Genomic DNA, 26,484 nt, shown 5'->3' with positions numbered 1-26,484 from the left:
AACAGAATTTTTCTCCTTTACTAAGGCAATTGCACTTGCATAGATCTGACGTGTTTCAAACTAATTGATTCTTTTGACATAAGGTTAGATAATGTTAATAACAATGAAGGTTGCAGTGTAATTTTGTGGACTTCATCTGACTTTTGGTATTCTAATTGTACCGTTAACTAAGTTGACATCTTTAGTGGAATTTTGAATTTTAAACTTTAAACTAATTTATTACATATAAGCCATCGCTTTGTAACATTAGCTACACGTTCTAAACTGAATGAAAATATTAGACGGACAGGAATATTTCACTGCACTCAATTAAATGGGAGTTATGCCAACAAATTAAAAATAATAGACACAGGATAGGATAAAAGCAGCAGCATTTTGCACGAGGTTGAGCTTGGAAATGGTGAAGAATGGGAGGCTCGCCAAGAAAGCATTACAGCAATCATGAAAGATGACAAAAGAATAAGGGTTTCAACAGCAGATGAGTACAAGGGCAGAGGTGAGCAGTGTGACACAACGTGGGAATAGGATACCTTTAAGACAGAAAGGACATAAATCAGAAAATCAGTTCATGATTAAAAAGGACAGCAAATGTCCTTGCATCAGAAAGTGAACCAATCAACAAGCTCAAACAACCTTGTGACGTGGAGTTTCCAGCCAGCTTACAGTGGAATTCAATGAAATGACACCAAGGTTACAGAATTTCAAACACATTTGCCCAAAACCACTTTGCACTGGAGTATTCACAATCATTTATGCTAGTTCAAAAGTTCATTGCCCAAAACAGTTCCTGCTCACAAAACTGGCCATGTTCCCAGGTCAAAATGGCAAGTTCATGCTGATTTTACCCACTTATGAGGTTATGAACGCATCATGCACAGATTCTCAGGTGCGCAGACATCACAGCTACATGAATACACACCCAGCTCAATTTCTCCTATTGCTGCTCTAATTACTTGAAATTTAATTTGGCTTAAATTCAGCCAATTACAGAAGTGGAAACACACGTGTGGCTTTAAGTGACTGCTGGTACAGGCCTTATGACCAAGCTCAGATCAACACAAGTCAACTGCAGCCAACTGAGAAGAGTATTAAATCAGTTGGTTGAAGAATGACTCATTTCAAGCAGCTCTAGTACTGTGATGCTTGAGAATACCATTCCAGTTAGGAATCGATTACAACAGCTGATTGTACTGATTCATGGGAATTTTTACATCAGGCTCATGCTAATGAGTTTCCACAGAAACGTGAGCATTAACTTCACTTGGACAAAACCAGGGCTGCACATGTTGTTGATTGTGCTCTTGGTAGACAACTATCATCCTTGTCTCAACCACTGGAAAGATTGTAACAGTCGCTGAAGCCGCTTTTATTTCATTCTCTTCCAGAAACATACACGGATCTCTGACAAGGTAATGGGGTTGTAGGGAAGACACTGGAACCAAAATCTCTCCTCCAATTGATATTATAATATGTTTACAAAGAATATGTTAACATTTAGATTCAGTTGTGGTGAAAGCAAAAATTGACCTTTCTTTTCTATTTTACAAAATAATGCGAGGCCAAACAGATATTCTGATATGTATGTTTAATTTCCCTGCATTTTTTTTCACTTAACAAGATCAAGTAACAAGGAAGTTGTCTGATGTAGTGCTGACACTAACATTCCAATACTAATACTGTTGAAAAGGCCTATGTAATAGTAATTGTATAAACTCATAAAAACACTATACTAAAGGAGTCCAAACATAAAAGTCAGACAGTCTTTCTAACCTGTTACTTGCCTTGCAGCCACAGGAAAAGGAGCAAAATGGAAGTTGATAATCTTCAATTCTGTTTCACAACCCTCACCCTCCAAAACAATAGAAAATACTATTTTTTTGTCTTGACTTAAATGTCTGATAAAGAAATGTCACTTAGTATTTACCAAACATCCATCTATTCAATTTGTGAGAAAAAAAAGTGAAAACTTTACAATGTACAAAAAATGACAAGGATTTACATGGCCTACCTAAATATCTTTTAAATTTTTTTTTAAGCACAAAGTTGATTTGTACAAAGTTACAAAATGTAAACATGGCAAAATAAATAGTTAAAACAAGTGACAAAAGGATCCCAATTTCATGCTCATGATCCCATAGATTTGTGTCATTTTCATTCTGTTGTAATTTCAAGTGCAAAGCATGATGAATATCTAGTATTCAAGTAACAGAAATACATATGATGATACAAATAAACTATTGTACAAGGTAGTGATCACCTGAACTTTACAAAATTTACATTTATCTATAGACAGAATTTTACATTTATAATATGACACCATTCAGGTCCACATTTAGCACTTGCAATCCATTGGGTGCTGCATTCTGCATTCTGACTGGAATGCAAGATTTCCATCACTATGTCTTAGAAGGGGTGCTTTAGATGATGTTATGTCACCTCCATCGCTACTGTTTTGTCTGCAATACCATTCAATAATCTCTCTGGTTCACTACTCTCCCTGCAAGAAAAAATACAACTTTTTAAATATAGAAATTACAGTCACACAGCATAAACATTTTAGAAAACAAAGATATATTAAAAAAACTCGTTAAATCCACTTCAGAGAGTTATCCTTAAGTATTAAACCCTTTTGAGTATTGTTTTGTCTATTTGTGCTGGGACTAGAAATGCAATCAGATATTAAAACTGAAATTAAGAGAATAAAATCAAAGTATTTTACTTTCAAACATTGTTAGTCCAACCAGTAATTAAACAGAACAAAGGTTTGCTTAGGGTTTCTTTCTCTATTCCAGCTATGCTTTTTATTTATGTTGCACAATATATTTTGGTGAGGTTAACTTAATTCCCAGTTGATTGAGATACAATTTGCTGTGTGCCAATCATTAATCTGATATCAGCAGCATTTATAAAAAAAAAACAAGTTTCCCTTTCCCCTCTCACTCAATCCAATGAATTTCACTACACATTTACCAATGGATTTTAATTTGATTTAATGATTACAATCCCATTCAAATCACTGAAGTCCCACAATAAAACTACTGCATTGTAAATACTGCTGAGCTTTAACTATTCTGTGATTTAAGACTTTGAATAATCCTTAAGGAAAAATACAATATCCTCCAAGAGAAGCAATAATGAATGGCAACAACGGTAAACTAAAATCCACAAATACAATTGAAATCATACATTCACTCCAACTCAAGTAAATATTGATAAAATAATGACAGCATTTTTAATATGTCTCAGAATAACTGTGGAAAAACTGGACCATAAATAACATATCAAGTTATCTAAATGTAATTAATCTATTTATTAGATACTACATTTTAATTCAAAACATTGATCTAATAGTTAAATCAATACAGTTTTCAAATATTTATTTCTGGGGATTGCACCCTCTTGATTTCCTTCCCTTCCTGCCCCATTATACAGCTGCTCTAAATATCGCTTACTTTTTCAGCACAGTGGGTGAAGGGATGAGGTCGTCACAAACAGCACAATTAAGAAATTAGAATCTAATTGACTTCAATGAACTTACAATCACTGCTCCTGTTTAAATATGAATAATTTTAAATTACAAATTGCAGAAGGATCTCCTATCAGTGTGTATGAGGTCACATCATAGGAAAGTTTATTCTCGGAAAGCTCTTCATTCTTTAGAACTTGATTACATAAAGCTTCTTTACCTACCTAGGCAAGCTACTGATGGCACTACTAGGGGTCACCTTGGGCACCCTGTCAAGGCTGGTAGCAGCTGTGGCCAGCTTTAAGGCAGAAGGAGAAGGTGCTGAAGTCCTTGCACTGAGATGCACATTGACAGGAGTAACCACATTCATACTGTTCAGCCGCACAGCAGTTCCTATACAGGAATTGTTCACAGGAAACGACTGGGGACTGCTTGTGCGTAATGCAGGGAACACGTGATTTGCTGAGGTGCGACTAACAGTTCTTATAATTTGTACAGTAGATAATCCTGGACCAGAGGACGAAGTAGCATTGAAAGTTTGGAGATTCCGATAGGTGCCTGTGAAAAGAAACAAGAATGGAAATTAAAAATGGACTAATCTCTTTGCATTTGAACAAAGTTTTATTCTTGACTGGTTTTCTGCACGACATTAGAATTTTGGAACTGACTGGAGCAGAAACAATCTTTTTATATACATAATTTAGGTGCAGAGTCTTTCAGAAATCTTCAATCTATTATACATGTTTCCAGTTTCTGAATGAGTAAAATAGAATTTGGTGGCACAGACTTTTGTTTTTGTCACTAAGGGAGATGTATAATTTACAAGGTGATGTTACACAATCAACATCAAATGGGCTCTTCCAAAAGAACACAATAGCACCACTGGGCCCAGAATCAATGCATGCCAAAATCTCAGATTCAATATTTTGATAAAGCTGGATAACTAGCTAGATTAAATGGTACAACTTTATTGGGGATACATTGTATCAAGAACAGAGTAACCTGAGGCAGGGTAAGTTAACAGACTCGCAAAAGCTGGGACCCTTTGTTTTATTAGTGTTGGAGGCACAGAACACAAAACGCAAGGAAGTGATGCAAAAAAAAAAGCATTATAAAATAATAGTGGGGTCTCAGCCTGGATACCATATTCAGTTCTGGACACCATACTTTTAGGAAGGATCACAAGGTGAGGAGGCAGAAGAGATTTGATAGAGTGGTATCATAGAAGAGCTACTTCAGTTACGTGAAGAGACTGGAGAATCTGGGTTATTCTCCTGGGTGCAGCCTTAAACAAGACATTTAAATTCTGGCTAAAATACCAATGTCAAAAAAGTCAAATATAAATAATGCTGAAAGTATAACTACAAATGCAACCCAGTTCATTATCCTTTTCTACTATTGGTGAGCACTTAAATGCACTTGAAGTACATTATTGCAAAGAAATTAATAAATCAACAAAAAATAAAAGTGATCCATAGTTAGAATTCAAGCTTTGATCTTAAAATTCAGTATTATAACCACTTGTAACAAGATAAATATCAAACAAAACCTGTATTGTGCAAGAAGTATTAAATGATAACTTAACAGATTTACTTTCTATATTGTTCATAATGATGTCCATAAACTAAGGAGCTATTCAACTGTCCATCCGAATTGGAATCTTAAGCTAAATGCAGGTGTCACTTTGAGATATTTTATTCTGTGCAAGAAGGACTATGTTGTATTATCAACTTTACAGATAAGACAAAAAGCCATAGATCTGAAAGGTCACTTCTACTTTTCTTCTTTCACAGATGATGCCTAAGTATTTCAAGTATTTCCTGTTTTTATTTTAGCTTTCTGGCAACTGCAGTATTTTGCTCTTTGACCATTAACTATTCTGAGAGAAGAAAGAAATCCAAGTATATGTTTTGATTATAAAGACAAAATACTTTTGCCCCCATTGCATCTGTTTCAATAATACCACTTTCTAAAATGGCACTGCCGCTATGACTTCCTTCATCGTGGTTTCCTACCCACCATGGTTGGCAGCGCTTTCAACTGCATCCAAACCATCTCCCATGCCACTTCTCTCACCCCACCAGTCCCTTCCAGAACCAGGATAATGTCCATTTATCCTCACTTTTCATCCCATCAGCCTTTGCATTCAAAGGATCATCCTCTGCCATTTCTACCAACTCCAGCGTGAGGCCACCACCAAACACATCTTTTCCTCATTCCTCCTGTCGGCATTCTGTAGGGACCATTCCCTCTGGGATACCCAAGTCCACTCCTTCATCACATCCAACAACTCATCCCCTGTCCATGGCACCTTCCCATGCAACTGCAGAAGGTCAATACCTGCCTCTTTACCTCCTCCCTGCTCCCCATTCAAAAGCCTAAACACTTATTTCAGGTGAAGCAGTGCTTCCTGTGAACTCCTTTAATCTGGTCTACTGCATTCACTGCTCCCAATGCAGTCCACTTGACATCAGAGACACCACAACACAAACTGAGCAAAACGCATTCGCTCCATCCACAAGCAGGGATTCTGACTTTCCTTTTGCTTGCTGTTTCAACACACCATTCTACTCTCATGCCCACATATTTGCACTTGGCCTGTTGCAATGTTTCAGTGAAGCCCAAATGAAACTGGAGTAACAGCACCTGATCTGATTAGGCACTTTACAGTCTTCCAGGCTGGACACTGAGTTCAACAACTTCAGAGCATGAACTCTCACTTCCACCTTATTTCCATTATTTTGTTTCATTTCATCTTATTTATATATTTTTCAAACTTGAATTTCTTTCATTGTTTCATTTTTCCACTTTTTTAAAATCTTACTTTCCATTACCACCCTCCCGCCACCATAACCCCACCAGGGCTATCGGTTCCATGTCTCAGGTTGCCCTTTGACACTCTGCTTACCTTTGTTCTGCCATTTACACCTTGATTTCTTAATGTCCACTGTCACTATCTACATTCCATCTTAATGTCAATGACATCTTTGTCACTCCCTAAACAGTATAAATATCACCCTATTTTCTAACGTCTTCAGCTCTGACAAAGGGACAAATCCAGACTCAAAGCACTGGCTCTGTTCTCTCTTAGTAAGAAGTCTCACAACACCAGGTTGTGAGACTTCTTACTGTGTTTATCCCAGTCCAACGCTGGCATCTCCACATCTGTTCTCTTTTCACAGATACTGTCAGGCCTGCGTAGTGGGATTCTCCTAAAGAATTTAAGTATCACGACAGCGAGAATAAAGGAGCAATCTGCGCTGGTCTCTAAGGCATGCTCCGCATCGCAATGCTCCCACGCTCACTCACTTGGAGAGTTGGGAGTTCTGCACCCGTGCTGAGGATATGGAGCCTAAATACATCTGTGAGCCTAGCTCAGAGCGCTTGGGTGCCATTTCACAAGGGCACCCCAATTTCAGAGTGCACTGGGAGACCCCCCCTCTCCCAATGGACATCAGGGACCCCCACTGCAACTTGGATCGTTGGCATCCCCCCCAAACCACACCCCCCCCCACAACAAATCAAGACCACTTTCACCCTCGCATAGCCACCCATTATGGCCCCCACCCACTGGCACTGCTGCTGGCACACTGGTTGGTGATCAGTGTCAGGCACCACTAGTGTGCCAGCTGGGTCCCACCCAATGAGCACCATCTGGCCGTGCCCCTAACTACCTGGGGGCTTCAGGTGCTTCCGAACCCCTCGGTGTGACTATTGCTCCAGGTCTTCACCAGTGGAGAACAAGGGTAATTCTGTTACTGCACCAGGCCTGAAGGTTGGAGAATTCAGTGTGCTGGCAGGTGAACGGGCTATGCATATTTAAATGTTAAATGGGACTTGCACCTGAACTGGTTCACACCTTTAGGAAGTGGCCGGGAGAATAGCAAACTGTTCAGTGCCATGTGCGAAATGGATTTTTGGGCCCACATGCTATTCTCCAGGACCGCACAATCTATTAATGATGCAGTTGAAGACAGAAAATCCCCCCCCCCCCCATTTTGTCATTTAAAATAGTGATTCATCTGAATCACTAATAACTGCAGTAACACAATTATAACTATTGTAGAAAACTGGTGTTCAATAAAAACCAACAGAAGCATTCACAAGCTTTTTTCAAAAAAATTCAACTGAAACTGAATAGTAAGTTGCGATTCCTAACCATACACGTTAGTTTAAGGAAATAATTTAAACATTTTTCTTTCACATTTGATTTTATTCCAAAAAATTTGCCAGCATATTAGGAATATTATACTTAACACCTAATTTCATAGGACTAAGTAACTCAGGTGGACAAATTTGAGAGCAACACTGTCTTCTAGAAGACAGAGCTGAATAAAGCTTTGTTCTAAAATTGTAACAACAACTGACATTGATCAATTAGAGAACTTGAGACAATGTCCCCAAGCACATTGTAACAACGATCTTTTACCAAGCCTTCTGCCAAAACTACATTTTTCCATGGCCTTTTGTAACGTACATCGGTGGAGTACTGGAATTATGGTGTAGATCATGGATCGCTATACAACGCAAGAGTAGGAGATCTGTGTTCTTTTCAACCCAACTCGGTTTTACTTTTATCAGTGGAGAATTCTTGCTCAAGAAAGGTAGAACCATCAAAGAAGAACTCTGCTACCATGGCAGCAAACTGAATTAATACAAATTTCCAAAAGCTGCAACAATTAACACTGGAAATTCAATTCTTCCATTGTGTCAATATATTACAGTTTTTACCTCAGTAACTGAACTAAGTGATTTGTTCTTAAAGTTTGTGAAAGGTGGGTCTCAACTTTCTGCAGCCAAGTCCCACTTTGTTAAAGGTCAATTAAACCAAATTAATATCTATGGGCAAGATAAGATTAATTATTTATAAATCATGGAATTGTTTGTGCTCAGCTGAATGCTGCTTGGAAAGCTGCAAGTTATGTTTCCCCATCCTGGTGTTGAAAATCCTGTCCATTACAATCGTACAGAAGGGCAGGAACTTGTTCAGTTTATAAAGTTTATTTGCTAGTGTCACAAGTAGAATTACATTAACACTTCAATGAAGTTACTGTGAAAATCCCCTAGTCAACACACCACGGCATCTGTTCAGGTACATCGGGGTAGAAGTTAGCATGGCCAATGCACCCAACCAACACGTCTTCTGGACTGTGGGAGGAAACCGAAGCACTCACAGGAAAACCATGCAGATATGGAGAACACGCAGACTTCGCATAAAGATCCAAGCCAAAGGTAGGGGAGTCTAAAACTAGAGGGCATAGGTTTAAGGTGAGAGGAAGAGATACAGAAGTGTCCAGAGGGATAACTTTTTCCACAGAGAGGGTGTAGGCTGTCTGGAACAAGCTCCCAGAGGTAGTAGTAGAGGCAAGTACTAGCTTAGGGGTTTCAAAAATAAAGGACAAGTTTGGCAGAAGGGCCCGTTTCCATGCTGTAAACCTCTATGACTAAGCCGGGAATCAAACTCAGGTTCTGGCGCCGTGAGGCACTGGAGTGCTAACCACTGTGCCACCACTCGTTGCTGAAAGTTTCTACTTCACGTGAAAAACACCAGTGGTTTCTTCTGCTTCTTGGTTGAAACAATTACAAGAATCAGAAATCACTTGTACCAGCCTGAAGTCAATAAGCATCAAATGAGTTTTTTTTAAAAAAACTATCATAATGATGTTGGATATACACTATTCCTCAGAAACTGAAGTAGCCTACTTGCAATTTTTGGTTCACCCAACATTCCATTACTGGAAGCAAAATGAATAAAATTCTTTATAGTTAATGTTCTACTATGCTTTCTGTCTGCTTTGATAAAAATACAGCGTAGGTCCTATTCTTATTACAGAGAAGAGGAAGGAAAGTTATTAGTGTTGCTAACCTGAAATTGCTAAGTTTGTGTATTTCTCATGCATCTGCATTACCCAAAAAAAAGTTGCTGAAAATTATTATTTTCCGAACATTTGCTAATACTTAGCAATGTTTTTATGGACAACAATGTTATACACTCACCTGCAGACTGGACAACACCATTCATGTTAGTAGCATGACCTACGGCATCCTTAGAAACTTCTGCCTGAGCTGGTCCAGGAGCGCTAACTACTGCTGATGCAGCAAAATGGGCACTAGCTGAATCCAGCGTTTTTGAAGAACAATCAGATATCCTGGATCCCTGAAAAGGTATTTCACAAACTTTAGAGTTAACCGGGCGCATGAAAGAGAAACAAACAGAGGGTTAGACCGATGGGATGAAATGAAGTAAATAATACAAATCCCTAAAACATTATTGATAATTCAATACTAGACAATAAAAAAAGGGCATATTAAAAAGGCACCCCAACTGCCCATTTGATCAACCCTTCCAAAGTATAAATTAAGCCACGCTTGAAAATGCTGTTATTAATTATTCCTTGATCATATTTAAATATTGTATTTTTCAGCAGAGAAGGAGAAACCTCTTTTGCTGTATAAGCATTGACCATGACTGAATAAAAATTGGCAAATTACTCCAGCAGTTAGAAGGAAAATTACATTTGTTAAGGAATGGTAGCATGACCACCACATAAAGACACACAGGTTTGAGCACCAGTTATATTGACTCCCTGATCTCAATCATACCACTGGTGCCAAATAGAGTTACACAATGGGGAAATGAAACAGAACTCCATTGAGTGAACGGATGTTCCCACCAGCTTGTCTTCACAAGACTCTGGCTTGGGCAGAAATAGTTAGCAACAAAAGTACCCACAGAGAAGAGCATCTGCCCTAAGAAAAAAAACCATTAATTAGAAACCTAACTCAGAACCAGAGGAAAGAATGATTCATAACTATGATATGCTAGACTTTTTTATTTATTCTGTACAAACTAATAGATTATGCTTTCTAACAAAAATTAAGCATTTTTGGTCAAGATGGATTACATTAAACTTACATGCGAAAAGTGCTTTTCATAATCTTGTAACAATCCAACTACATTCTTTACCAATGATCACAAATTACACACTAAATCATAATGCTTGATACATACATTGGCATGCCAAAGACACTAACTGTTTACTTAAATGTTTGTTTAAATTCCTATTGCTTTTGTAGACTAATGGGCATTTACTTGATTACTTCTGCAATCACCAAGTGTCCTTGGACAGGGACCCATCTCAGGCTACTGAAAGTATTCAAGTCAGATCAGGGATAATTTCAGTTCATTCAAATTGTTCATGCAGTTTGTTGCCAAACTCTGCTAGGATTCCTGTGATGTTTAACTACTAAGGTAAGAGTAATGAAAAATAATTTGGCATCCTTTGTTTTGGAATAGCTAGAAAGGAACTCGGAGCTCAATCTTGAGTGGTATTGGAGGAACACAGATCAGTCTGAATATCAGGGGATGCAATGCTAATCAGAGGCTCAGTAATGAAAGTCACATTTCCACCATGTTTGAGACTGCCTTGTCAAGGGTTATAGAAATATAGAATATAGAAAATAAGAGCAGGAGGCAGCCATTTGGCCCTTCAAGTCTGCTCCGCCATTCATTATGATCATGGCTGATCATCCAATTCAACAGCCTGATCCACTTTCCCCACCATATCCTTTGCTCCCCTTCACCCCAAGTGCTACATCGAACTGCTTCTTGAAAACATTCAATGTTTTGGCCTCAACTACTTTCTGTGGTAGTTCTGTAACCTGAAGGAAAATGCCATTATTAATTTGATTCCAAGACTGTGAAATCTACATTTACTGATTTTAGTAATGTAGCGTGACATGGTAGCAGAGTGGTTAACACTGCTGCTTCACAGCACCAGGGACCCAAGTTCAATTCTCGGCTTAGGTCACTGTCCGTGTGGAGTTTGCATGTTCTCTCCATGTCTGTGTGGGTTTCCTCCCACATTCTGAAAGATGTACTGGTTAGGTGCGTTGACCTGAACAGACGCCGGGCTGTGGTGACATGAGGAATTTCACAGTAACTTCACCGTAATGTTAAGCCTTACTTGTGACTAATAAATAAACTACTTCTTTGTTCAACAAATATGTTCATTGATTGATAACCTGAATCACAACCTGATGAGCTTATATTTATCAAAAACGAGCTTGCATGGCAACCCACAATATATTCAAATAAATGAACAGTAAATTTTGATTTACCTAGATGCATTTTGGTTCACAGAGAATGAGGTGTGATGCTGAACCAAGAAACTATTCATACCAGAGCCCAAAAGCTAACAGCTGAATCACCAAACATGGCATACACCTTAATGAACTGCAGGCGTGATAAGTCACACGTTCCCTTTTATCCCCATATGAACACTGCAGCATTATTACCATATAATCAACTTGTGGGGTGTTTCTATGACATACTGATGGGTGAGGAGGAGAAAAGTAATCACAACCTCTTAATGTGCTCTCAGAAGATGGATTAAGGAATATTGTTGATACAGACAACTGTACACAGCACTGGGCAACCGAAACATTGGTTTTAAGTTTTCAGCATTAGAGGCTACAATGCTGCTGTATCCTCCTGTCACTCAGAGGAGTGTAAATTATCAAAGTCACACATATTGCATAAGCGATGTTACCTGTAAATTTCCGTGGGAGATGTTTGAGGAATGTTGGGACTGTTGACGGTGTATCTGTGCTAACTGTTGTCTCTGCATCTGAACAAGCTGCTGTTGATGGGTGTGGTACTGCTCTTCTGTTATGCCACCTGTTACTGGACAAGGAAGTAGGCTTGGATTTTAATTCAATGTCAGTTAAGTACCAAATAAAATTAACTGGATTTTTTTTTCAAGAACACAAAATGACATATTTCAAGATTTTTAAAAAACCTCTGAGGTTTGTGTAGTGACATTCAATATACACTTTAAAAAGTGATTTTCTGAGGTGGTTAGAAAATAGAATCCCACAGTGCTGAAGGAGGCCATTCAGCCCATCGAGTCTGCATCAAACAATCCCGCCCAGGCCCAATTCCCGTAACCCCACAAATTTATCCTACTAATCCACCTGACACTAGGATCAATTTAGCATGGCCAACCACCCTAACCCACATATCTTTGGACTGTGGAAGGAAACCAGAGCACCCGGAGGAAACATGCAGACAAGAGGAGAATGTGCAAACTCCACACAGACAGTGATCCAAGCCAGGAATCAAACCTGGGTTCCTGGCACTGTGAGGCAGCAGTGCTAACCACTGTGCCACCGTGCTGCCCCAATGCACGGTTCCAATGGACATGCAAGAAAGAACATATCATGAAATAAATGGAACAATGTTGTCTACCAACAGAAGTTACTCATATGCACAAGGCAATGTAGGAGAAGAAAGGGGAAGAACAAGAGAAGAAATGTATGCATCTAAATCTGAACTTCCAAGTTGTAATGACTTCCAATTAACTGTTCGGCATTTGCAAATTCTGCTGTTAACAGCTAGAGGAGTCAGAGGTCCCACTGAAACAGAAAGGCTTACAAAAACAGCAGTACTCACCAGATATCCTATTCCTACCGGCGATCATGGTACTTGATGGTAAAATAGAAGACGTTGGAGTTCTTTTTTTATTCACATTCTGTCCTAATTTTTTGGAAGTACAGTGGTTATCGCTGTCCTGAAGCTGAGATAACCGAGGTTGGAAGTGCCGTAATCGGCATGCTTTGATATTGCTTAGTATTTCACTAAGTGACAGTCTATTTGTAAAGTCTTTATTGGAAGAAATGGTCCATGAGTCATCAGACGGAAAAGCAGCTGGGGAGCTAGGAGATGACAACATTTCTGGGTCAATTTGGCGTAGAATGTGGTCATGATCTGTGGATGCACGATCTAACAAAAACCTAGAAGGGGAAGAACAAAAGTCGGCTTTAAGTCTACATAGCTGACATGAGCACAATGATGAATACGATTTTGTGATTGCTACAAGAGCTTGAACTAATTAACATGAAGAATCTGTTCAACCAAAGCAAAGATGGACAGACTACTAGAATTGCTAAATTTAAAACACAAATAGCTGGAAATACTCAATGTGGCAGCATCTGTGGAGAGAAAACAGTTAACGTTTCAGGTTGATTACCTTTCATTGAATCTGGTTCTGATGAAAGATGAGCAAGTACGTTCTCAAAGTAGAGACCATATATCTGCACCAAAAGGATTGATGACCTCAAGGGGATATGCTGACTGGGCAGCGTGACACCTTCAGATATTAAAGCCCCACACTCTGATACACATAGCATACTCTTATACAGTATGTCTCAGTAAATATAGATTGCTTCTTGACTCATCGCTCTTTCCGAAGACACCACACATTACCATCTGAATAGCCAATACTCACTTAGTCAATTACTCTCTTGCACCCACACAATAAACGTCCACTAATGGCTTTTTTCCCTGCATCTCTGCACAGATGCCATTAACAGCACATAAAGCAAGAGAAGAAAGTACACAGCCTGCAGAGGAGCAGAGATGAGGGCTGGGCATCCTGTGACAGACCTCTTCTAGGCCACTGGCAACATGTGCCCACCTGATCCAGAGAAAGAGGTTTTGTTCCGCGAAGGTGCAAATATCAGCAACGACCTGCCATGACAGCCTAAACTTCCTGAGGCTCTGCTGCACAGACATCATGAAAACTGACGTTGTGTGCGTGTAGCCTGTATTTGGAGGTCACGCCTCTTTGAAGCTGTGCCCGTACCCTCTGCTCTATGGTGGAAGGGCTATGATTGAGGATAGGGGCACCTGACAGTGTTAAGCCTCGCTGACCCTCAGCAGAGATAGACAGTGAAGTTGCATTAGCTGCTACCAAGTCATTCTGAAGGCAGGGAGCAAGGGAGTGCAGCTGAAGGTGGGTGAAGTGCCTTCCCTCATTGTTGACAATCATCCATAACACCCGCTGCAAAAAGCAGTACTTTAGACAACAGCAGCCATGACTGTAGCTCTTCAGGGTGACTGACCAAACATTTCACAGCTTGTCAGTTTCACTGCACAAGTTTTCCATGTTGTGTGCTCACCTCCACCCTGCCAAGTTGAAGATACAGTGTTGAACTCATGCATTCTTGGGAGAGAGAGAATCCATGCACAAAATCACACCTAATTGTCTTTCTAAGTAGTTCTTGCCTCAGCCAAGTGAGATCCCCACTATGCTTTCACTCGTCCCCTTGGAAATCCAGGAAGGGGTAAGATTGCATCAGGGTCTCTACGTGACATTATTTTCTCTAATATTCCCATCCCCACTAACCTGAGAAAAGTCCACCCATTCCATCTGCCTATGGCATCTGCATCTAATGTGTTTAATGAACATTAGCAATTGCTGGTGACAACGCAAAATTGTCTTAACTGAAAACCTAAATAAGGGAGACAGTTGGATGCAGGCGTTCAGGGGGCAGGGAATTACAGTGCTTACAGGCAAGACAGCTGAACACACTGCTACCAATGGTGGGGCAAAGGGAGTCGAGAATGCAAAAGAGCAGAGTTTGAGGAATCCAAAGTTCATAGGATTGTACAACATTGCAGTATGTGGTAAGTATAACAGTTTTTAAAAGGAAAAGGTAGTGGAAAGCAAAGTACTACAGAGCTGTCACATCAACTTCTGCTATAACACAAAATTAACAAAGTTATACATTGCGAATGTTTGCAGAAGTGTACTAGAATAAAATTCCCTTTAAGTGTTACTTTGAGATCTAGCCAAACATGTAGCCATTATAAATGATCCATTCTGTTGAATGATCCATATTACATATAGTCCCATTAGTTACATAAGAACATAAGAAATAGGAGCAGGAGTAGGCCATCCAGCCCCTCGAGCCTGCCCCGCCATTCAAGTGGCTCAGTTCCACCTTCCTGCTTTCTCCCCATAACCCTTAATCCCCTTGCCTACCAAAAACCTATCTACCCGCGTCTTAAATATATTTAGCGAGGTAGCCTCCACCACTTCAACGGGCAGAGAATTCCAGAGATTCACCACCCTTTGAGTGAAGAAGTTCCTCCTCAACTCTGTTCTAAACTGCACACCCCCCCCACCCCAATCTTGAGACTGTGCCCTCTAGTCCTGCTCTTCTTTCTGAGCGGGAAGAACCTCTCCACCTCTACCCTATCCATCCTCTTCATCATCTTATACATCTCAATAAGATCCCCCCTCATCCTTCTAAACTCCAATGAGTACAAGCCCAGTCTATTCAGCCTCTCTTCATAGTTCAACCCCCTCAACTCCGGTATCAGCCTAGCGAACCTCCTCTGCACTCCCTCCAAGGCCAAAATATCCTTGCGCAAGTGCGGCGACCAAAACACACAGTACTCCAGCTGCGGCCTCACCAGTGCCCTGTACAGTTGCAGCAAGACCTCCCTACTTTTATATTCAATCCCCCTCACTATGAAGGCCAGCATCCCATTTGCCTTCCTGATCACCTGCTACACCTGTAGGCTGGGTTTTTGCGACTCATGCACAAGGACCCCCAGGTCCCTCTGCACCGTAGCATGCTGCAGCTTGTCGCCCTTTAAGTAGTAGTCCCTCCTGCTATTATTCCTGCCAAAGTGGATAACCTCACACTTGCCAACATTGTATTCCATCTGCCAGGTCCTCGCCCACTCATTCAGCCTATCTAGATCCCTCTGCAGACTTTCTACACCCTCTGCACAATTTGCTTTTCCACTTATCTTTGTGTCATCAGCAAATTTCGACACCCTACACTCAGCTCCCTCCTCCAGATCATCTATATAAATGGTAAATAGCTGAGGCCCCAGCACCGATCCCTAGGGCACTTCACTAGTCACCAACCGCCAATCCGAATAGCACCCATTGACACCTACTCTCTGCCTCCTATTTGACAGCCAATCCTCCATCCACGCTAACACCTTACCCCCAACTCCATGCCCCCTAACCTTCTGTAACAACCTTTTGTGCGGCACCTTATCAAACGCCTTTTGAAAAATCGAGAAACACCACATCCACGGGCTCCCCTCCATCCACCGCACTAGACACATCCTCATAGAATTCCAATAAATTCGTCAGACACGACTTCCCTTTAACAAATCCGTGCTGCGTCTGCTCTATCAAACAATTCTTCTCAAGATGCCTCGCTATTTCTTGTTGAAACTATCTTGCAAATACAACAGTGCACAATTCTCTAAAAGATTCAGATACTTTAATGCTATTTTAGTCCAGAAACCCTCAACATGACAATTAGGCTAGAATGCATCTTCAACAGTATCACTGAATTAAATTAAAAATTCTACACACCCGCGAACTCAAGTTATTTTCAATTCTCTTTTAATTAGCTCAAAACATTCACATACCTTCCTCCACGACCTATGCGCCTCCGTGCTAAACCTATGCACCTTCTTGGAACAGTGAGTGTGGTCAAGCAGTACCTGTACCGTGACTCACTTAGCCCAGCTGGTTCAGGAGTCTGCCATGGACAAGTACTCATCTGATCCAAATGAGGCTGTAATGGAACAGAAATTTATAAATGATCATAAATTATGAATGATAGATTGTCTTTCCACAATGTTACTGCCATAGATCTACAAAGAACATGTGACCTTTAAAAAAACTAACAACAAAAACAGAAAATGCTGGAAAATCTCAGCAGGCAGTGTGTCAATTTTAGGAATTAGTTGGAAGGTTGGAAGAAAAGGGAGATATAAGGAATTGGAAACAAGGTTCCTGCACTTGGAGGATAAACAAGTGTTGTAAATTTCAATGTACTAAAAAACCCACAACATTGATTTACTAAAGCAGCACATCCACACATTTTCAAAGTCCGAACTTTTAAAGGATATGCACCATTTGGCTAACACAACAGACAAATAATTTGAAGAAAATTTCAAATCACAGCTGTGTGCTAAGATGCTACATGCAATTTATCTACTATATACGTATTAATATATATTTTCTTACAGCGTAGTACTGGCAACCTGCTTTCCTCCTGAAAGCAAACAGTCCATCAGGATCGCTGTCTTCTTCTGGCTCCGATACTGGAGAAGGGACCTAACAAAAGCAAAGAACAAGAATCACTGCCTTTTGCATATCTTCTAATAATTATAAATATCAGTAAGAGGGAACTCAATTTAATCACCTATTTGTTATATGAACAAATTTCCTCCTCAGAGAATTGAACTAGGACAGTCCATAATACTGAGATGTACCATCATGTGACATTTCCCCTTTCTTTTATGAAGTAAATCGGGTCTCTTGCATTCATACTTTTGATTATTTTTGCATATAAATTAATTGACAGGAACATCAGGGATGGTGGTGGTGGGGAAGAGAGAGAGGGAGAGAGGAATACAGATTGGTGTGTCAGTGGGTGGCTCAGGTCATGCCACTCAGTTACAGGGACACTTACTTTAACAAGAACAGTTACTAGCATCCTTATGTCTTACTGAGCCCTGACAAGACCACGCAAGTCATTTCAGTCACTTGGCCTACACTAAAGAACAGCGATTTCAAGTCGGAATATACTTTCCACACAAGTATCATGCAATTACAATGTAGGTATTTATGGACCTACAGTACATGTATACATAAATTGAAATCCCCAACTTTTCCAATGACAGTTTCACAACAATGAACTGGCAACAAAAATAACGTTATAGATTTTATGGTGTGCTTTTCTGAGATTCAGGTTAAATTTAAGGTGCGCTGCTGTAGCTGTGTAAAATAAACCTTGCTCCAAGTTTCCTTGATGCTCGCACTTGTTGACAAGGGTGTTGCTTTTGCCATCAGAGTTTAACTTTGATGAGCACAATATTCAAATCACAAAAATGACTACCGACCATTTCTGAAACAGCGAGCATGGCCATCACACTATAGAAAATGCAGATAAAAGCGGAGCTAATGTTATCCTGCTCTTCATTTAAAATATGTCACTATGCTCAGCTCAGCACACTGTCTTGCTTTGATAAAACTCTGAATCCACTATCGATTTATTTACTGATAGAAAAGAAAAATAACCTAGCATACCTGGGTGTAAGACTCTTCATCAGAGCTGAGAAAGTCATACTGTTTAATGTCCCTCTTCAGGGCTGGTAATTCTGTGCTAGTCTGATGGTGCAAAACAACACACTCTGAAGTTTTATGCTTCTTTTTCACATATTTCTTTTTTACTCGAACAGTATCAGTAACCTCCTCTTTAAACGATATCAGGTGCGGTTGTTGCTGCTAAAAAAAGAAAGATAAAAGCAACTTAAGTAATCTAGTTCTAGTTAGAAACGCTTTGCATAAACTATGACAATTCTTAATTAAAATATTACATTCTTACTATAGGCTGGCTTTAGATCGAACCACAGAAGTTGATGACATAAAAGAGATGGTGTTTGCTACAGCAATCCAAAACTAACCTTACTGACTTACTCGCTCCCTACAGTTCTCTACCTTCCTGCTAAAAATGTTTACTTACTTTTCCTTAAACAAGATGCCCTGCTTGTTACCTCAATATCCATCCTGCTCCAGAAACTCAAAGCTTAATCTAATCCCTCTCCTCGCTATTAAATTGATGATTTTGTGTCATTTACTTTCTGATAAGAAATAATCCTGCTCTATTCATTCCTTGAATGCTCTTCGAGTTTTTAAAAATGCTTTAATATCCTTAATCACCTCTGGAAATATTGTTGCAGTACATTTTCCAGAACGTGCTAAGTTGTGAAATACAGTCTATTCAATTAATTTGAAACAACTTTTACCCACCAATAAAATTGAATTATCCAATAGTTCAAATTAAGCAATTCAAATTAATCAATTTAAATACAATATTGTTGCAATATTTTGTTTTCAAAGATAATTCCAATTAAGAAACCTTGATAAAACTTTATATTCTCACTTAATCAATTGCTTCTACTACACAAATTATGTTTTGTGCAGCTCTTCCATTTAGCACAACCAATTTTTTGAAGAGTTAGGAATATATTGTTAGGTAAAAATAACCAATATCCTTAGCATACAGTTAAACAACACAAAATCAATTGTCAAAACAACAGTGCTCCGATTATCGTAGTCATGCGTTCAGTTCTTCCAAGGCATAAGAAAGTCACTTAAGTGGTAAGGCAGTACATAGGATAGCAAAAGACTGAATTTTCTGGTCACAAGTCTGACTTGAGAGAGGCTGAAGAAATTTGAGTTTGTCAATTTTGAAAGGAGGCATCAAGAAGATGATGTTATAGAGGTAAGCAAGACATTCTGATGGTAAACCAGGAAAATTGCTTTAAGTTAAACTGAGAGTTCAGGGGCAGACACAATTGTAAAAGGCAAAATTGGACACATAGCAAGACAGAGACTAATTAATTCAGGAAACAATCTCCTGATTAGAACTGAAATTACGAGATGGGTTTAAAAAACACCTGAATACTACAAGAGGAAGGTTTTAGAGTTTTTCTGGATGGATGCACAGATTTTCTTCCTTGTGATCCATGAATATGAATGTAAAAGGTTGATCATAACTTTCCATAATTTGGATTCTATTTTGGCCAACTTGATTAAAAGCTTTATTGAATGCTGCTCTTCTATATTGATACTAAAACACTAGCAGGAATGCAACTTGGCTGCTGCATCGAATACTATGGGCGGGATTTTCTGGACTCGCTCACCCCAGAACGGGAAAACCCCGCCCAACGTCAACAGCCCTTTCCATGGACCACACCTCACCTGCTCCAATTCCCACTGCAGGCACAACAGTAAAATTCACCCCCATGTAACAAAAACAGAACTGTTAAATACTGCTTGTTGTCCTTATTTCTATTTGAACTTTGTTCCTTTTCCCATGAATAGAATGGCTTTCAACTGCAGCTACTCTTTAAAAAGTTCAAATATTTCACTTATGTTTTGTGTATGTTAAGTTCATTTTGAAGATGAATGCAACTCTGTAAAAATTGGTCAAACTGTTAATTTACCAATAAAGTGGTATTCAGCCAGTCATTAATGTAGGTGATCAAGTAAGTTGAACATCTCTGACAGACTGCTACAGTAGGATGAACTGTCTGATCTGTGATATTAGTTACTGGAAAAAATCCCAAGATAGCCATTCCAAATTAAATACACTAATTTACCCAATTGTGAAAATTGATTTGGTCAAAAATAATCACTATGAAATCTCAAAATACAGAGTAGTCCACAATCAATATGTACAAATCAACGCACAAGGGAAAATCTGACACAGAATTTTTACCTTAACGGTTTTGTTTTCTGGTGCTTTGCAATGATTGCCATTGTGAAGAGATACTGGACTGTTGGAGACCACCTTTTCTTGTTTCAGAGTCCTCAGCTCACTCATAATTTCTCCTCCAAAGTCACGCATATGGTACCTATTCAAACAGTAATAAAAGTTCAGCAGATCTTACAGATTAAACCATGGTGACCAGCAAGTCAGGACTAAAATCAGATGATAACCACGGCGACATATTTTTCTGACTTGGAACAAAACTTCCTGTCATACCTTTTCTCAACCACATCCAGTGTAAGATGAAGCAAATCCCTTTTAGTCTTTTCCCGTCTCTTAATCATTTCTAGGATGGTAACTGCCCGGCTGAACTCTCGACGCAGCTTCAACATTTTCTCATATGAAGCTTCATCGTTTTTGCGATTCTGTTTAAAAAAATTCAAATCCTTATGTTGTATAAACAGGAAAAGCACCCATGTCAAGTCAAAAAGCTGTTAGCTGCATCATTTTACCCACTGAATCAACATTGCCTTTGCAATTTACGTTCTTCTTGATTTTGATTGCAGTAAACACATGGAGAGAGCAGCTTACTCGTCATTGTCATACTAAACACTCTCATGTCAGCAACATCACAAATAAAGCACCTGTGCAGTCCCTGCCTTGATCTCACCTCAATAATTGTGCAACCTAAACATAATATGTTCTTACTTTATACAAATCTAGTGTTTTTGCTAGTGAGGGCTCTGCACACTTACCAACTCCCTATTCGTGAACTAAACATCTTGTGCTGCACAATATCCAGAGCATGGGATAGACAATATGGTTTCAAATTACCATCAATACTATTCTGAAGTCAATTAATAAAGAATGGGAAAGATCAGACAGGGTGATCCTAATGTGACTTCCACATGGAAAAACACCAGGCCCACAACTACTCCCCAGTTTTCACCTCCATTATTTAGATCAGGAACCGGACAACAGCCATTTAACCATGCTCACCTTTCTAGTCTGCATCTTCTCTGTTCTCCTTCGAAAAGCAACATATGGATCATTGTTAGTGGAACCATCTCTTTTCTCCTGTTTCACCAAGGGGATGAGGGAGGGTGCCCTGCAGTTCTTGCGTTTTCTTGCCCAGTAATCATATACTGCTTTTATCAGGTAGTCATCTTCTTTCAAAAGCAATCTGGCCTCTTGAATAGATACAAGCTGAAGAACAAGATAATTACAAAGAAAAACTTTTAACATTTATTTTGTGATAGCACAACCATGCTAACTGAGATATTATGGTTCACAATTTCTGTGCTCATTTATTTCACAGGCATAGGAACACAAGAATAGCAACAGTAAACCATGTGGCCTCTTGAGCCTGCATCACAGAGTCAGAGTTTTACAGCACAGAAAGAGGCCTTTTGGCACTTCATGTCTGCACCAGCTATCAAGTAGCTATCCATTCTAATCCCATTTTCCAGCACTTGGGCTAAAAAGCATTTCAAGTACTCATCTAAGAGCTGCTTAAATGTTGCGAGGGTTCCCATCTCTACTACCCATTCAAGCAGCCAGTTCCAGATTCTGACCACCCTCTGGGCGAAAACGTTTTCCCTCAAATCTCTTTGAAAGTCCTGTCTGTTATCTAAAAATATATATCTCCTGGTTACTGACCGCTCTACTAATGGGAATGTTTTTTTCACAATCTATCGCATGCCTCTCATAATTTCATGTACCTCAGTCAGGTCCTTCCTCAGTCTTCCCTGCTCTACAGAAATAACCAGAGCCTGAACAGCTTCCCTTCCTAGCTGAAATACTCCAGCCCAAGCAACATCCAATAATCACCATTCAATATAATCGTGGCCAAACTTCTGCCTCAACTGCACCTTCTTGCCCACCCCCGTATCACTTGATTCCAGGAGACCAAAATTCTGTTCACATCATCCTTAAATATACTCAGCAATGGAGCATCACAAACGCTGGGGTAGAAAATTACGAAGATTCACAATCTTCAGCGAAAAATACTTTCATTCTTAAGTAATCAACCCCTTGTCCTGAAACTCTACCCCCATATTCCAGATTACCAGCTAGGAGAAACAATTTCTTAGTGTTACCCTGCAAGGTCCCTTCAGGATCTAGTATACTTCAATGGGATCACATTTAATTCTTCTAAACTCCAGAAAGTTGAGACCCAAGTTTATTCAGCCTTTCATCACAGGACAAACTTCTCTTTATAGCAACCAAATTTTTGCTGTATTGCCTCCAAGATTACAGTGTTGTTGCAATATTAACCTTGCTCAGCATGAGAAGCCTGCAGGTTCAGACAATTGGAGTATGGGCTTGGCTGAGGAGCCAATGGTGCGAGGCTAACATCTGTGGGATTATGGCTGAATGCCTCGAAGTCAGAATCCCCCCAAACGGGATTTTTGTTCATTCTGTATGGGGAAAATCGGTAGGTTATATCATTCATTCGGTATAGAGACCAAAAGCGTGCACAGTACTCCAGGCTGTTTTTGCTTGTACTCCCCTTGTAATAAAGCCCACCATGTCATTTGACTTCCTAATTGCTCACTGTACCTGCAGGCTAACTTTATTTGTTCCTTGTACAAGTACAGCCAAATTCTTTGTAATTTTTAAGCCTTTTTAAAAATTTTGCTTTTCTAGTTTTGCTATCAAAAAGGAATACCACATTTGCCAACATTAGACTTTATCACTTTGTTGCCTATACATTTAATCTTTCTACATCTCTTTGTAGTCTCTGTTGCCTCCTCATAGCTGATCGCTTCTACTTAGCTTTGTATGGTTAGCAAACTTGGATACGTTACTCTTGGTCTCTTCATCTAAGAAATCAAAATAGATTGCAAATAATGGAGATCCCGGCTTTGATCCTTATAACCAGCCAATTTGAAAATGCACTGTTTAACCCTATTCTACTTCCTATCTGTTAACCAATCCTCTATCCACATTATCTTCCCATCCCGCCAATCCCATCTTGCATATTAGCCTATTGCATGACACCAAGGAACACCACTTGGAAATTCAACTACAATATTTTTATCCTACTATAAAAAAACTCTAATAAATTTGTGGGACATGATTTCCCTTTTGTAAACCATGTTGCTTCTGTTTAATCATATTATGGATTTTCTAAGTTCATTTTAAGACTCCCTTAAGTGAATCTAGCAACTTCCTAATCGTTGATGACAGACTAACTAGCCTGTAGTTCCCGGCTTTCTCGATCCCTTCTTTCTTAAATAGCATTGCCATATTTTCTCATTTCCAATTTGCTGGGACTGTTCTAAAATGGAGGGAAATCATAATTGGTTCTTCCAATATCTCTGCAGTTATCTCTTGAGCCAAAGGATTTAGGTTACAGATCCGAAGTGGTTAACAGATTTCAGTCCCTAGTTTTTCCACTACTGACATTAATTATTTTATATCTTCACTCTTATTAGCACCTTGTTTACCCTTTACTTGTGATTTGTAATTTGTGTCTTCTAATGTAAAGACAGACACAAAATATTTGTTCAACGTCTCTGCCATTTTCTCATTCCCCATGAGGATTCCTTCTGTCTTTGCCTCCAGAGGACCAACCTTTATTTTTAACTCCTCTCCTTTTAATATACACTTGTAGAGTACATACAATCTGTTTACACATCCCTGGCTGGTTTATTCTCTTCCTAATTATTTTTTCCTTTTTCTAAACTATTTGGAGGAGATATTTCTGGGAATACATTTTGTCATTTGGCACTCAATGCTAATGTTAACTATTTCCAGGACACATCTACACTTGCCCAATAATGTATTCCAACCTTCCAAGTGCTGATCCCCACTGTACTACTTCTGAATTTTACAGTTTTGACACCAGCCATCCTCATGGTCTGCACAGGTGTGTCAGTTGAAACACTCTATGGATACATTTAGAATGGATTTATGCCTTAAGGAAACATTGTTAACCAGCCAAATTCTTCTTATTCTATCAGGACTCATAGAACATAGAACATTACAGCGCAGTACAGGCCCTTCAGCCCTCCATGTTGCGCTGACCAGTGGAACCAATCTATTGACCCTGTAACCTAAACTATTCCAATGTTATCCATATGCCTATCCACTGACCATTTGAATGCCCTTAAAGTTGGCGAGTCCACAACTGCTGCAGGCAGGGCATTTCACGACCTTACTACCCTCTGAGTAAAGAGCCTACCTCTGACATCCGTCCTATAATTACCACCCCTTAATTTAAAGCTATGTCCCCTAGTGTTAGCCATTACCATCCAAGGTAAAAGGCTCACACTGTCCACCGGATCAATCCTTTGATCATCTTGTATGCCTCAATCAGGTCACCTCGTAACCTTCTTCTCTCCAATGAAAATAACCTCAAGTCCCTCAGCCTTTCCTCATAAGACCTTTCCACCATACCAGGCAACATCCTGGTAAACCTCCTCTGCACCCTTTCCAATGCCTCCACATCTTTCTTATAAAGCAGCGACCAGAACTGTACGCAATACTCCAAGTGCGGCCGCACCAGAGTTTTGTACAGTTGTAACATGACCTCACTGTACGCCTTCTTAACAACCTTATCAGCCTGCGTGCCAACTTTCAGGGAGCTATGCACACGTACCCCGAGATCTCTCTGCTTGTCAACACTACTAAGAGTCCTTCCATTAGCCCTATATTCTGTACTCCTGTTACTCTTACCAAAGTGAATCATCTCACACTTTTCCGTATTAAACTCCATCTGCCACCTCTTGGCCCAGCTCTGCAGCTTATCTATGTCCCTCTGCAAACTGTAACATCCTTCCTCACTGCCTACAACTCCTCTGACTTTGGTGTTGTCAGCAAATTTACTAATCCATCCTTCTACACCCTCATCTAGGTCATTTATAAAAATGACTCTTCCAACATCACTGATGAGATTTTTTCATCCCAACAACTTTGGAATTGAACTCAATTGCTAGGAATAAAACAACGTCCTAAACCATTGTATCACATAAACATCAGCAATAATAGTTCAAATTCAGAATCTCTGCATGCTTTGTTTTACAGTTCTGATTTTGATTATATATACCAAATGAGAAATTGATATACTGGGCAACCCTGTCAATTTAGTTTTACTGAACATTTTGTTTATGTTCTAAAATACATCTATAAGTTTCTACATTCAGGTGTGGAAGAACAGCAAGTACTCTAAACGAATTATTCAGTGCAGTACATCAGCAAGTTCTAATCTCTGGAGTACCTCGACATTAGCTGAGCCCAACTGGGATCAAGATATCAAACCCAAGCAAATCAACCAAGTCACTCGTGCATATTCCCTGCTGTATAGTTACCCACCATTGCGACTTGGTCCTAAATAATTTAAACTTTTAAAACATATACACTTTTTAAAAAGTACAAAAACTGGAAACTATTGTTATCAGCATCAACATTTCAACAAGTAGCACAGTACCTGATTTCCACTAGCCTTTTCCAGTCGGTCAAACATCTCTTCAAATTGCAATGGTTTAATCTCCATTTTTCTACTCAGACGATTGAATAATATCTCGTCTTCAGAGTCCATGTCATAATCTGGCTGTTCACTATCCAGATTAAAAGCTGTAAACACAAGGACGTTTTTTTAAAAAATATCAGAGTGTTCAAAACAAAGCTCAAAATCAAGTTAGAATGTTATTAGCAATAAAAGCATTATTGCAACGAATGTGATAACAATTCAATGTTTAAGGAAACATGCTAATTTCATTAGAATCACAAATTAAAATCAATCTCATCTCCGTACATTAGATAAATATTTAAAAATAAAAGTGTACCATTTATTCACGATAACTCATTTACAGTGAAATAAAATCATTGAAAGTTATCAAATTTTCCAACTGCGAAGTGCAGAAAGAAAGCACTTGAAAAGAAACTACTGAAATATTGCAGAAAATCTCAAG

At 39.3% G+C, this 26,484-nt stretch overlaps 1 protein-coding gene across 1 annotated transcript in view; it reads right to left on the bottom strand.

Annotated features, from left to right (window-relative positions):
* Positions 1 to 1,576: 1,576 nt before the first annotated feature.
* Positions 1,577 to 26,484, bottom strand: part of epc2 (enhancer of polycomb 2) — a 57,074-nt gene continuing 32,166 nt past the window's right edge. Inside the window, exons 3-14 of the mRNA XM_080199393.1 lie at positions 26,001 to 26,146; positions 21,566 to 21,772; positions 20,843 to 20,991; positions 20,576 to 20,711; positions 18,379 to 18,576; positions 17,314 to 17,403; positions 16,710 to 16,858; positions 12,921 to 13,261; positions 12,019 to 12,152; positions 9,464 to 9,623; positions 3,691 to 4,024; positions 1,577 to 2,497 (exon numbers count right to left, since the gene is read on the bottom strand). Of these exons, the coding sequence (XP_080055519.1) occupies positions 2,428 to 2,497; positions 3,691 to 4,024; positions 9,464 to 9,623; positions 12,019 to 12,152; positions 12,921 to 13,261; positions 16,710 to 16,858; positions 17,314 to 17,403; positions 18,379 to 18,576; positions 20,576 to 20,711; positions 20,843 to 20,991; positions 21,566 to 21,772; positions 26,001 to 26,146 (2,114 nt within the window). The 3' untranslated portion in view covers positions 1,577 to 2,427. The remainder of the gene's footprint in view (positions 2,498 to 3,690; positions 4,025 to 9,463; positions 9,624 to 12,018; positions 12,153 to 12,920; positions 13,262 to 16,709; positions 16,859 to 17,313; positions 17,404 to 18,378; positions 18,577 to 20,575; positions 20,712 to 20,842; positions 20,992 to 21,565; positions 21,773 to 26,000; positions 26,147 to 26,484) is intronic.

The sequence above is a fragment of the Carcharhinus amblyrhynchos genome, chromosome 11 (genome assembly GCF_965287045.1).
Source record: "Carcharhinus amblyrhynchos chromosome 11, sCarAmb.v2.hapA, whole genome shotgun sequence".
Lineage (NCBI taxonomy): Eukaryota > Metazoa > Chordata > Chondrichthyes > Carcharhiniformes > Carcharhinidae > Carcharhinus > Carcharhinus amblyrhynchos.
Note: the sequence above shows the minus strand (reverse complement) of the source record. Positions and strands in the feature narration are given on the sequence as shown.